Here is a 14766-nt window from a genome sequence, read left to right as displayed (position 1 = left end):
TGGCAAACCCCAACAGCCACGAGCCATTCAAAGAGAACCTTAAATGATTAATACAATGCAAACAAATATATGTACTAACACATAATATTACTTATAAAATGCAGATCTATGCACTATTTAAAATGTGCATTAGTATGAAATTACTAAACAACTTGATTACTAATCTGTAATTATGAGGATAGAGAAAACTTCATGCTTTTCAGTTTAAAAGGGAAAAATCCCGAGTTTAACTGCATAAAAATTCTATGCTCTTATGAATGCTGCCTCATATGAATGAGAAAGCAGTGATATGCCGGAGTTGTAGGTATGTGTGCATGAGCTGTGCTTGCTTGTGTGTATGAATTGTGTGTGTCTCTCTTTTACTGATGAAGGCTTTGGCTGAAATCTGCATGTAAGTGTCTTTTAATTGTGCCTGTCTTCAATTTAATGTGTCTTCTTTACGATCAGTAGCAATCTGTCTTTTCCTACATTGTTGGTATTCCTACCTGAAGTTTCCATTGTTTGAGAAAGCATGTTAACTATTTTTAAGTAATTTAACTCAAACCTTAATTATTATGTTATAGGAATTATCTTTCCGTTCGATTTTCAGTAATTATTTGTCTAAAGAAAGCTTCTGATATGAAGTGGTTTATTCCCTTAATAATGCGCATGCACACTGGATTTTTAGTTTTGACAGAACTAATCTGTCATCTTCAGGACCACAGAGTACAGGTTATGAAATCATGTTGTGTGCTAAATGGCATGTTTGTTTTTGTACCATCACAATGGACTTGTAATACAAAAAAATAGTAAAACATTAAAAAAATATACAAATGTGGTACATAAATAAGTGCCACATGTGCTTCACTATGTAGCCAGTAACCAACCGAGACCCATGCGGAACATTGTGATGAGCCACACTTGCCATGAAGACACAGCTATATTTTTCAATATTCTACTCTGTTTATATTATGAGTTAGTTACAATGGCATGAAAACAAACATGTGGTTTATCACACAGCCTGGTTTCACAGCCTGTTTTCGGAGACAGATGACACACAACAGAGAGAAGGTGTGTGAGACGTCAGCAGCCAGTGGCAGACACAGTTGGTGCTAATCAACAGGCTTCTCAGTGAAATCTGCTTTATTAAAAATCTGGTTGGTTCTATTTTTTTAAGGGTCAATATTGTGAAGTGATTGCTTAATTGAAATTATCTTTGTTATTTAACAGAATGAAATAGTTGAGTGAACATTTACGAGGGCAGTTCAATAAGTAATGCAACACATTTTTTTTCTCGGCCAATTTTGGTTGAAAAAACCGGAAATTTCTTGTGGAATATTTTCAAACATTCCCGCTTCATCTCGTATAGTTTCATTGACTTCCGACAGGTGGCAGCGCTGTACGGAGCTGTTAAAATGGCGTCTGTAACAGGTGTGCGTTGCAAACAACGGGCAGTGATCGAGTTTCTTTTGGCGGAAAACCAGGGCATCTCAGATATTCATAGGCGCTTGCAGAACTCTGAAGTGTATTGTGCTACTCTTCAGAAATTGAAGAAACGACTTCAGCGTGTTTGTAGGCACAAAAATCTGAACAAACTTCTCCTTCTTCATGACAACGCAAGACCTCACACAAGTCTTCGCACCCGAGAGGAGCTCACAAAACTTCAGTGGACTGTTCTTCCTCATGTACCCTACAGCCCCGGTCTCGCACCGTCGGATTTCCATATGTTTGGCCCAATGAAGGACGCAATCCGTGGGAGGCACTACGTGGATGATGAAGAAGTTATTGATGCAGTACGACGTTGGCTCCGACATCGACCAGTAGAATGGTACCGTGCAGGCATACAGGCCCTCATTTCAAGGTGGCGTAAGGCCGTAGCATTGAATGGAGATTACGTTGAAAAATAGTGTTGTGTAGCTAAAAGATTGGGGAATAACCTGGTGTATTTCAATGCTGAATAAAACAACCCCTGTTTCAGAAAAAAAATGTGTTGCGTTACTTATTGAACTGCCCTCGTAATTACAAAGTCAATGTATCTAACATTGTACAGTTTAGAAAAAAACGGAGGAAATTTTGTTGATACTGAGACAGCAAAGAGAGAACTAAATAATTTATTTTTAGCTAGTTTACATTAAAAAGTTTTGACTTTTAAGTTAGTAACTATTAAGGGGTTGACATAACGGGATGACAAGACTTTAGAACCGATAACATAGATGCATAGCACAATGCACTTCAACAAAATGGATAATAAATTAAGACAGGCAATTTTAGATTGATCAACAGCAAATAATTTGCAAATGAATGATGAGTTTGTTCAAATAGATGACAAACTTTCCCAAATAGATAACACTGATTGAGAAAAGTTCTCAATCCAAGATTTTGATGATTATTTAGATTTAGTGGAAGATAAGACAGACAACTATATTGAACATTCTGATATTATCACTTTAGTACAGGAGTGTTTCAGTAAATTAAGAACAAATAATAGAAACAGAAGGTACTTCAGAATTGGCAAATGTAATTCAGAATATGTTACAGCTAAGAATACAGAAACTCTTACAGTGATTACAAATGAAATGATACATCAGTTAGAGACACTACAAGATGCAGTGGTTTCCTCTGGTAGTGGTGGTGAAACAGATCATAACAACACTTAATAATTACGCCAGTTTCTTCTATTAACACTGATACGTTAAGATTGTCAGTTACTGTTGACAAATTAACTTCCGTTCCATAAGAGAACTTACTATCATCTGTAATTACTGAGAGTGCACCAGCCACTGACACTATTAAAATTTATCATTATCAGGTAATACTAACAAAAATAATCAGTTTTTGAAAATACAAGTAAATGGATAGACAAAAAAATCTACTCACTACGTGGTGGCAAAAGAGCACATATATAAAAGATATTACAGTTTGCAAGCTTTTGCAGCCAGTGGCTCCTCATCCTGGCAGAAGGATTGAAGGCGAAGGAAGAGAGGTGAAGTAAAAAGACATGTTTAGGAAAAGGATTTTGTTATGGAACAAAAACAGATGACTAGATAATCAAAATGGTAAATACCAGTAAGTGAAATGGAAGTGATTTTATGTATATATGAAATGAAAGATAATTATGAATGTTATTGTATAATGGTCTAAGGATCTTTTGTGCACTTGCTAGGGGACGGCACCTACTAGCCTGTACTGAGATAGATTGACTAATCTAAACTTGTTAGAGGATTGACATAATTAATTATAGCATGTATGTCATTGTGGAAAGCTCAGAGGGTGTTCTGTTTACACAAGCATTTCAATTACTATTAGCATTGCCATTTCCTGTAGACTCTTATTTGAAAAGCAAATTCAATTCAGAAACTGATCAGTATTTGTAGCAAAGAAAAAAATTGACTTATGAGTAGTCATGGCAGTAATTATAATATGTTGGCATAAGAACCCATTTTGTTTTGTTCTTTAAAAGGTGAGCACCTGTGATGTTCAATGAAGTTGTGTGAATGCATCGGGACTCGTGAAGAGTCTATCAGTATTTACAGTGGTCTCAGTACCCTTTGTCCTCTGTGCTAGGAAGAACCCTTACTTTCCATGCTACAGGGAAGTACCCATTTTGTGGTAATTTCTGTGGTCTTTATACCCTTCCTACCCTCTGCAGAGAATTTTTTTCCTTTGCTACAAATATTGATCAATTTCTGAATGGGATTTGCTCAAATAAGAGTCTACAGGAAATGGTAATGCTAATAGTAATTGAAATGCTTGTGTCAACAGAACACCCTCTAAGCTTTCCACAATGACAGACATGCTACAATTAATTATGTCAATCCTGTAACAAGTTTAGATTAAGATTATTATCTAAATAATTGTTTGTGATCATTCAAAAACAAAATATAAATCAAAATCTTACGGAATATCTATTAGTGTAATTTAATAAAGGGTTCTGAAGATTTAGTTTATTGAATGACAAAATCAGGCGAGGGTTTATACTGTTTCATACTGGGTGGTAGTAACAATAACTGGTATGGGTTAATACAAAATGATTTTGAAGTGTTTTGAGTTTACTAATGCCATAGTAGGATTTGTATAAGTTATTTTCAGGGGACGTTAACTTAGCTTTGATAAAGTAGTCAAGCTAATTAGTTATCTTGTTTGTCAAAAGGGCTTTACTATTAAGTAAGATATTTAACCAACTAAATAGCCCTCTTTGTAGTTTAGTCCACATTTGTGGGTGAACTCAAGCAATGAGCAAATAGCTTTATGTTTAAAATATTTTATATTTTTAACATACTTAAAGAATTTGAGAAGGGTGTGGCTTTTGTGACTTTTCAGACTTTCCTGATGCATCTGCTGCAAATGAACTTTGGGTTTGCCACTGGATAAAATTGTTCTAATAGCACACTATTTCACCTAAACAACTGTTCGACACATGTGGTGATAGTTGCTGTCATCATTGTTGCAAGATGTGATAACTGATAATCTTATGATGGCATCGAAATTTATAAGGCTAGAAGCAGGAATTACACATGACTTGTGGGGGTGCTCACAGATGTATAGAAATGGCACTCATAGTGCCCCCTACCAGAAGCTCCTCAATAAGGCCTTCCTTGATTGTGCTGCAGGCAATGACTGTGCTGCCTAACACTCCTGCAGTTAAAAGCTGAATTAACTCTCTGAAATCCACTCTGTCGGCTCATATGTCGGAGGATATTGTTTCTCCTGTTTTAATTTAATGGCAGACAATGTTTAGTAGAGATCCTGCATCCCAGATGGAGAGTAAGAATGTCCTGTGCATGGATATGTATGGCCTCCTTAAAAACGTAACCTCAAAATGATGATGTTGAAGATAACACATCAGTCTTTTTGTAAAATGTGCAATGTACTGAATCTGCTACCACTGATTTATCAGGTTGGCCCAGGTGTGGCTGTCAGTGGTGTTCAACACAATGTTTTTGCATCCTTTGACATGTCTTTTCAATATAAGATTTTCCACTCTGGCACAGGATCTTACATATGCTGCTTTTTTAGGGCCAAGATTATCTTTGACCAAACACACCACAGTAGGAATGGTAAGCATCTTTTTCCACTTCCATGGCAAACTGAATAATCACATGGAGTGAATTCCAATGTTGTAGAAACATAGGTAGTAACTCAATTTTTTGGGGCCATTCCACAAATGTATCATCAACATACCACTAGAAGGGGGAAGGTTGGAAAGTTGCCGACTGCATTGATTTTTCCTCAAAATGTTCCATAAAATAGTTGGCCACTATGGGGAACAGAAGACCACCAATGGGAACATTGCCCATTTGTACAGAATATTGGTTATTAAATAAGAAATACATTGAGGTACACAAATGTTTAAACTATGCCACAATGTGTTACTCAAACTTGCTGCTAATCAACTATAATGAGCTCTGTAGACACACTTTCATAAATAATGATGCAATGTTGAAGCTAACAAAAATATCCTATGACTGTAGTTAAAGCATCTTCAGCTGTCCTAGGAAATCATCTGGATTCCCAATATGATGGTCATATTTGTCATGAGAGGTCCCAATGGTGAAGTAAGATGTTTAGTCAAGAAATAGGTAGACGTTACAATGTTGCTCACTGTGGAATTAAGAGGAGACCCATCCTTGTGGATGTCTGGTAGGCTGTTGTTAGTTAGTTTCAGGTTCCATGCATTCTTCTGCACAGTAAACCATAATGATGTGGAACCAGTCATTTTACATTCACATCGCAAATTAATTTGTGAATATGGCTACATGCTGAACATTTATAAGTTTTTAAAATTTTACTTATTTTTATATCTTTTTAAAAACATACAGATTAGAGTTAGTGATTACTACCCACCACCTTATACACATTACAAAAATAGGAATTCTTCTATGAAATAGGAGTAGTTGTCAAGGAGAAACTTTTTCAGTTTTCAGCTTTAAGTCTTGGGGAAATGCAGCCTGTTAGCGAGGGCCTTCGATGATGTTAGGTGGAATAAAACTCTTCTTGAGGAGATCTGAAGTTTTTCTTTGAATCCTGCCAATTGGATCCTCTCTTGGCTTGTGATATACGGGGTCATCGTGCAAAGCATCTATATTGTTGTCATGCTCAGTTCGTGAGAGGACGGTGGCGCTCTTTGTTGGCTGGTAAAATGAGAAGGTCTCTGTCTGCTCTCAGGTCCCGCAGAGCCTTCCTTTCTCCTGAAGTAATACTGAACTTTCTAAATGGGGCTCAGTTAAAATTCAGCAGCTGTATCTCCTAAGCTCTTCTGCAACCTCATTGGGAAGTTTCAAAATTGCCTGTTCTATTCCAGCTAACACATCTAAGATAGAGGTTGCTCCAGAAGTTGGTGCACAGTACTGACCTTTCTAGAGCACTGAAAGCACTGCATCATCGAGAATCTTGTCCATGAGATTAAGCACAATGTGTCTTTGTGGTGCATTTTCTTCTTCTGTTTGGGTTTCGAAATGGTATACTTTGCCATGTGGTGGACTTTAACTTTCTGCTAAGAGACATTGTGGCATTGTTTAAATATGTGTTTAACTCAACCTCTTTCTTATTTAACAACCAGTGTTTTGAATAATAGGATGGTGTTACCATCGGAAGTCCACTTTCGGGGTTTCTCTTCAAAATGACATATGTATGATATCTGCACGATGTTTGGTTCTTGATAATTGAAAGTGTTCCCGGACTTTATCTACCCCCTGTAAGTACGCCTAGATATGACTTTAAGCTGTATACTTATAACTTGACTTGTCCAAAGTCTTACGCGTAAGTTGCTTTGTAGATAACAGAACCAATAAATACAATACAATACAATGAAGTTTTTTATTTATTTATTTATTTTTTATTGCCTTGATTGCATGTATGTGCACTACATTACGATAGCCCATTTAAAATTGCCTGATAGTTTATGTCTCACTTGCCCCTATGGTATTTCCAAATTGGCCATCGGCTTTCACTCAACACACAATCACAGCAAGTCACTACACAAATGCTGTTAATGTGTAATGCGGAGCAGTGCTGGAAGTTGCCGCCACAAGGTCTGTCAGAAATACGAGATTCTTTGTTGACACCTGATTTTAAATGACTAATGGCTGAACTGCAGCAGCAGATACATTTTCTAGCTCTGAATTTAACTCACATCCTAAGCTAACAATAACATCATGATGTGTAATGTGTCAGAGAAAGTGGCAGTCAACAATTTGCGGCAGAACTGAAATCGTAATCGCTTTGTTCACAGCTGTTACAGCTAACCTCTATGAGCAAACTCAAGACAGAAAAAGTTCTGTTTCAGTGCTAATAGCAATAATTTCTCGCTATCACTGGTTACCACACATTCATTCGATTGTGCAGTCCATGCTGTACTTTAGCATAAGTTAAAGCATTATGGAATTAGAAAATACAGCTCACCAATGATTCCTTTTGTAATTAAAAAACAGGAAGCAGATGGTATTCTTGAGTGTAAACATTGATATCTGAATGTGGTACTGTAAATTTGGGGGGAGGTGCCACAAAGTCATATTCTAAATTCATTGCATTTACATATATCAACAATCTATCAGTAATATGAAAGTTGATTATAAGAATTCTTTTTGAAGATGAGAAGCGTTGTTTTGAAAGACATGGAATAGAATGGAATGTAAATGATTTTCACAGTGGGTAGTGGGTAACATCATCTCATGGATTACATTTAATTAAATAATATACCACACAGCACATACAGTTCCTTACTTGGAATTCTCTTAAAAGTGTAATTTTATTAGCACAGGATAATCAATGAAGTTTGACACTTTATAATATAAGGATGCAGTTGAGTGAAATGTGTTCTTGGAAGCATCTCATTCAGAATCATATGTAATCTCAATTATAAAATTAAATCCCATTGTCACAGCCACAAGAAAATGAGAACTTGTTTACTTTACAGTTTTACTCAATTATCTCATATGGTGTCATATTTTGAAGTGACTCTGTGCATTCGCAATGAATACTAGACTCAAGAAATAAATATGTAGGAATATTTATGGCTCTAACAAAGACATTTGATCGTGTAGGCCACAAAACTTTAGTAGAAATATTGGTAGTATATGGTATAAGAGGAAACACAGGGGACTGGATCCTTTCATACCTGACAAATAGGATTCAGTATGCAGAAATTCCAAAAACAATGAAGAAGTGAGGTCTGAATTGAGCATTCTACACACATTAGTCCCACAGGAATACATCCTTGCCCATTGCTTTTTATTTCATGCACAAATTACATCACAAACATTAATTATTATTGTAATATAATTACTTATGCAGCTGATACAGTTCTACTGTTCAAGGATAGACACACATAATCTAGAAATAAAATACACTGTAGAAGTAAATAATGTGCTATCCAAAGATTCACTTATTAAATTTGCCTAACTATGTTACTAAAATATTTTGCATAAATTTTAAACTAGAAAACGAAAACAGTGTCAAGGTATCTACATTTGAATAGATGAGTGCATAGCAAATTACAAAAAAGAGCAAGAAGAATAGCAAAGAGCAACACATAGCCAACCTTAAACAGAGAGAAGATTGTAGGCCAGCAGTAAAGCTCTTAAGATACTAACATGACCCAGCATATAACTATATGTGCTCATATGCTGATCTAAACTCGGATATTCTCCCAGTACTCAAGATAACAAGAGACAGCACTATCATGATGCAAGGAAGCAGAACTTCAATAAGCCTGTACACATGAAATACAAAACAGTTGTCACATGCAGCCCTATTAAACTCCCTTCAGACTTAAGAGAGAGAAACATAAATATTTTTGAAACTCCCTCAAAACCTTTTCAGTAGAAAACCATTACAATAGTATAAATTATTTTATGTGCATTACAGTTTGACAGTTGTAATGCAATTACTGTAACAAAAAGATATGTAACTTACATATACAAGTAAATATAGCATAAATGATGTAGACGGACTCATAATTTGAAATGAAATATGCCTAGAACGCCGTTGCACAGAATTATAATTTACTAAATGTCACATAGTAAACAGTGTATACTGAAGGAATATGATTCAAATCCATGTCTGAAAACTTAGGTTTTGCTCCAGGCAAATTCCAGAATGGTTCCTTTGAAAGGGCATGGCCGATTTCCTCCCCCATCATTGCCCCAATCAGAGCTTGTGCTCCATCTCTAATGACCTCACTGCTGACTGGTCGTTAAACACTAATCTTCCTTCCATCCTTTAAGCAATGTAGTTATCAGTGCATGTAATTCAATTTTACCTGATACAGTGTATTTTATTTATGGCTACAACACATACATACATATTCTTGGCCTTGGAAAGGGCAGTCAGAATGGTGTTGGTGTCAGAAAATCTTGTGCATATCATTATTGAAGTATATGAGAATATAACTTCAGTCATACCTGTACCTACATTGTTTATGATGTCTGTTGTTCAATTTTATAGACTCCTTGAAAAGAAACTACACAGTTCACTGTGTGCTATCTGGATGAAAAATTTAGTTACACTTGGATAACACCCTAAACCATTATATAGAAAGTTGTGGACTATTCTGCAGGCTAAGTTTTCAATATATTAATAGCAAAACTGAAAAACATGTGATGGGCCCGAGATTTTTGAAACATAAGCACTCTCCTTTTATTTTGCACAGGGATTTCTTGAAATGTTATTGAGCCTTTTGCTGTAATGTCATACTTGACCCATTCATGACTGAGTTCCTTTGCCTTACATGGTTTTATGGAACCCAAAGAGAAAGAGGAAAAGGCACGGAGAATAGTCTATGCTGAATTCATTTCCAACCATTAGTTGTAATTGTCCTTTCACCTATAAGATTCTCAGATGACTAAAGGCACTATGCTTTTGCTCATGTGTTGAGAGTGTTTCATGACACACTGTGGAAATTATTACTTAGGATTACATGAGGGTATAAAAAAATTCAAGGCTAGATCTCTTTGCAAGAAAGTACTTTATTTGCATATGTCCATTTACACACTAATGCCTTGAAAGTAGCACAGCAATACAAAATTCATGATGCACAATTTTGCACTGCAGATGTGCCTCACCTTTTCCTATCATGTAGATGATGGGCAGTTCCACTTTGAAGACTATTGGTTTATCTCACGGTCTTACCCGTACAGCCACATTTCGTAATGATGCTAGACGTGGACAGGTCATCCGCAGCACACGTTCAGAGTTCTTATCAGACTTCGGCACGGGGTTCCTTCTGCTCCTGGGTCAGCAACCTGGGACCTTGGGAACAAACTTGTCAGCAACATGCTGCATTTTGAAATCATGTTAGGTACATGTTCTATACATCATTTGAATGGCTCTTTTATCGAAATGATGTGGAACAAATCAGTTTGTGGGACATTTATACATGATTAGTGTTAACATTAATGAGCATATTTTTTGTCAGACTAGTCCAACTACATTTAACTGAAAACTACTTTTCCTAAACAGGGGCTGCCAGTTTTGAAATAAAAATTTGTCCACAGAGTCAGAGCAGTTTTCCATAAAAACAATGTAAGTTAGACTTAAAACTTGCTTTACTACCTTTGAGATGTTTTATGTTATTAGCAGTGATCAAAAACATTAGTCGCTGCGTACTGAACTCATTTCTGAGCGTCGACAGCTTTAATACTGGTTACAAATGGTCATTTTTTTCCTCCAGTGAGGATTTCCTGCACTGTTCCGTACAACACACTGACAATGGCAGCAATGTTGTGGATTATTCTTCAGTGATCCTCATGCCCAAGTCACCTACTGTTTTCAACACTTACAGGAATTTTACTCGAGGGACTTCATCCTGATCTCTCTGTCTTCCAGTGATGTCCTCTCTCTTGACTCACACATGCCTCTCCACACACCTTGCACAACTCATTGAAACATGGCCATATACTTGCCAAATCGTGTCGAGCATCTCTGTGGTGGCTTTTCCCTGTTTCACACAGAACTTAATGTTCACTGTTCTAACTTGCTCTCCATTCCAAAGTCATTGGTACTCCTTTGCACTGTCATCTCTTGGTGTGTTACAGAGTGAGTCACGAAACATTTTGATGACCCCCACATATTGGTGACAGGGAAATTTTTCAGATTATGTAATGACAAAGATGAGTCTAACTGCCTTCTTTTAGAAAAAAAGGAACCAACAGCATCCATGTTTGTGGAATATGATTGACACAGCCAATGATCCTGTATCATGCAAATTAACCAGCAAGAATTATGAGATAATTTGAATATTCCTCTGAAGTAACAGAACAGTCAAATAATAAATATTAATTATTTCTGTATCAATATCATTAGCAGTGTGAGAGATACAATGGAGAATTGGTGGTTCTGTTGTTAATATAATTTTATTATCAAATAATTTTTGTTGCAGATCATAAAACAGCTGGTGACCAATGGGTGTTATCCTCAAATTACAACTGTGAAAGAGGCAGTGAAAGTGAAAATCAAGAATATGTTGGACTACTTTCAAATACTGGAAATATAACTATTTTTGATATTCGCAATAATAGAGCAGCTTTGTGCAATGACAATGTTTTTAACAATAGAAAAATTAGGACAAGTGTTTGCAATTCGCAAATTCATTTGCGTTTTTCAACTATAAGTGTGAATAGCATATCTGTGTCAGGCTTTGATGATAATATTTATGTATATGAACTGCTAAAGACAGGTGGACTCAGTCTTCGCTTTATGCATGATGGGCACAGGAAGACTAGTGTTAGAAAACGCTTCAACACCACAGATCATCTGTGGTATGGGAAAATCATTTTATCTGCTTCAGAAGACAAATCTTTACATTGTTGGCAGTTCTCGTGACTACTTCATGAAAGTAGCTTTTACGTTCTTGGACATTTTTATACAACTTGTTTTAATAAATAAGAGTTATTCAAAGTTAATAGTCTTACTTCAGTTATTTTATCCATCATTGTTACCCACAAATCCAACACCCTTTGTTTAAAGAATAAAACAAGCAATTTAGAAATAGACAAGTAAATCCTTAACTGAATTTTTGTTTCTTCAAGTTATTACAACAGCGCTGATTGCTTTGTTATGCATACCATCGGTGCGATGTGACATTTTGTTTTTCAGCTTGCAACTTGTATCTTTTTACTTCTGATACAAGAGAATAGTTTTTTAATTTATAGGAACTTTTACGTCAGAGTATGAATTACTGTTGCTTTTAATAAAGTTTTGTGTTACACTTTTACAGTGTTCATAAAATATTTAACAATCTGCTCTGCATTCTCAAGAAATTTCCTTGCAGTTGCAATTTACTATGTCATTGTCAATATCACTAATTATTGCTTTCCAGATTTTTTGTTAATGCCTCTCACAATATACACATCACTGCATAATATTTTTTGCTGTTATTATAACTTTCTTGTACAGTTAGCATATGATTTTAACTGAATATTTTCCCTTGATAGCCTATTCAGCATTCTTGATTGTGTGAGGTGATTTTCTTATATCCTGAGTAATCCAAGTGTTTTACTTGCCATCTGTCATAACAGAATTTGTAATTACATAGAAATTGTTGAAACATCTCATCCACAATACTGTGCATCTGCAGATCCCAATTTGCATGTTTCTGCAGATGATAAAAATCCTAGAGCTATTTTTTATTAATAAATCACATATGTATGTTTCTGTCACTGCATATACTGCTTCTATTAGGTATCCCCTGTGTAATCAAGGACTTCTGTTGGGCCGTATGAGGGCTATTTCTGATTTCATAGAATAAAGAAAGAGATCCACCACAGGTTTGCTATGATTCAATTATTTATGTCCATGACTGGTATGTTTGGGAGGGTGAAGCATTTACTCCTTTTGGGCTTTGTTGGTGGATGTGGGATGGAGTATTAGCAGTATAGTAGGGTTTGTGGAGTAGGTTAAGTGGGTAATGGTTCTCAGTGATAAGAGTGATATCAGTAACTATGTTTCTAGTATTTGAGAAAGTGATGTGCTCTGAATGATAACCCATCTTAGTAATAATCAGATGCTTAGTAAATCAAAATTTGGATTCCAGAATGGCTGTCAAACTTGTGGTGCTCATTAGATTCTGCAGCAATTAAATAACAAGGCACCAGCTGGTATTTTTTGTGATTTATTGAAGGCATTTGACTGTGTAATTTGTTACAAAAATTAAGTTTTCATGCAGGTAATGATGTTACTAAGACATGGCATACATCAGACTTAACAAGAAGAATGTATAAAGCTGCATGTCTTAATTCAACTACTGCAGACAGGATATTTTTTCTGATTGGACGGAAATCATTAATGGAATTCTACAAGTTCCAATATTGAGTCCTCTTTTTCCCCTTATATGTTAATCGTCTTCCATCTGACATCAAGCAGAATTAGGTCTTTTCTACAGATGACACAAGTATTATAATAAATTACAAAAGAAAAATAGCAACAGAGTGTATTAATGGTGTGCTTCTGGGTAGTCCATCAAGTTCCAGTTTATGCACTCAGCAGAACAGCTGGGAGCACATTATTAATCAGTCACACTGAGAGAATGAGAAAGAACAGAGGATATTGTAAATAATCTGTTTATAGTGATTATTGATTGGTTTTCTGCAAATGTTATATCACTCTTAATGTTATGAAAACAAGGCATCTGGTTTTGTGATTATACTTGTGTACCCCACAATATGAATACCAATGGTTCTCACTTGATGCTTGGATCATATGGCTTGCTAATAAAATGGGGAAGATAGGTTGGGTGAGCTTCTTTTAGAAAATATATGGGGGGTATTATCACACAAAGCAAGATTTCTGCTGTTACTGGTGTCAAAGGGGCACCTTTTTTAGTTTAGGATCAAGATTCAGGCATCCTGCGGGGCAAGTCACAACAAAAGAAAATTTCCACAAAATGTGCTTAAGAATGCACAGAAAAAGCTTATTTCATCAGAAATTAGAAGGATTGAGTAATAAGCTAGATGAGCTTCATATCTGTTTCAAAAATTTAGAGCACTCTGAAAAAATAGGCACCTTGGTCTATCTGAGCACCACATAACCACAGGGCTAGAGAAGTTAAGTATAAAAGATGAAGCTAGTGACTTATGTGTGTAGAACTAATATCGGAAAAGGAGTTGTTACATACATTATTACCAAACAAAAGTTCAAAACCATTAAACAATGAAATAGTGTAAAATGCAACAATTTTTTCAGCTACAGGAACAACATTATAGTATTTATTTTGTTGCACCCATGAACAATGATATTTACAGAAAACATTGCATTTTGAAAAAAGTAAAATTGTTCACATGGTCATATACATCTAATATAATCTCTTGAGTCCCGAAGATAAAATAAGTGAGGAAAATTGTTTTCAGTGTTATTTTTATTAGTCTTGCACATAATTACATTCAGAATTACATTATTTGTACTTTTATTTTTTGTACAGTCCAAAATATTTTAGGAACACATATGTGGACTTCAGGTCTTAAATGGGAAATAAATAATACATTGAAAAACAGATTAAAGTTTTTGTTGATGGAATTTTACAAAACAATTGTTTTTAGTCACACATCAATAAACATTTCACTTCTTGCACAAGGTTCTTATGCGGGATTTGCAATCTTCAAAACGACATTTAGAAGCATTCTTTGCCTCTACGTATTGGGGAAGATGATCAATCCGGTCATATCGAGTTGGCTTCCTTGGCATGGAGACAACTTTTCTTCTTTTGGGTTTATTGTCTTCATCTTCTCCTGAGCTGTCAGTGATGTCCTGTTCATCGAAGGTTATTTCTTTGGAGAGTTGTGACAACCCTCTGAC

At 35.7% G+C, this 14766-nt stretch overlaps 1 protein-coding gene across 2 annotated transcripts in view; it reads left to right on the top strand.

Moving 5' to 3' along the window:
- The window catches only part of LOC126190976 (WD repeat-containing protein 73-like), a 117723-nt gene extending 105844 nt beyond the window's left edge, over window positions 1-11879 (top strand). For both annotated transcript variants that reach the window (XM_049931648.1, XM_049931656.1), the window contains exon 5: window positions 11357-11879. In XM_049931648.1, coding sequence (XP_049787605.1) covers window positions 11357-11799 — 443 coding nt within the window. In that variant the 3' untranslated portion in view covers window positions 11800-11879. The remainder of the gene's footprint in view (window positions 1-11356) is intronic.
- The last annotated feature ends 2887 nt before the right edge of the window (window positions 11880-14766 follow it).

Source organism: Schistocerca cancellata, chromosome 1, assembly GCF_023864275.1.
Source record: "Schistocerca cancellata isolate TAMUIC-IGC-003103 chromosome 1, iqSchCanc2.1, whole genome shotgun sequence".
Lineage (NCBI taxonomy): Eukaryota > Metazoa > Arthropoda > Insecta > Orthoptera > Acrididae > Schistocerca > Schistocerca cancellata.
The sequence above is the reverse complement of the archived record's forward strand: the minus strand, read 5'-3'. Positions and strand labels throughout refer to the sequence as shown.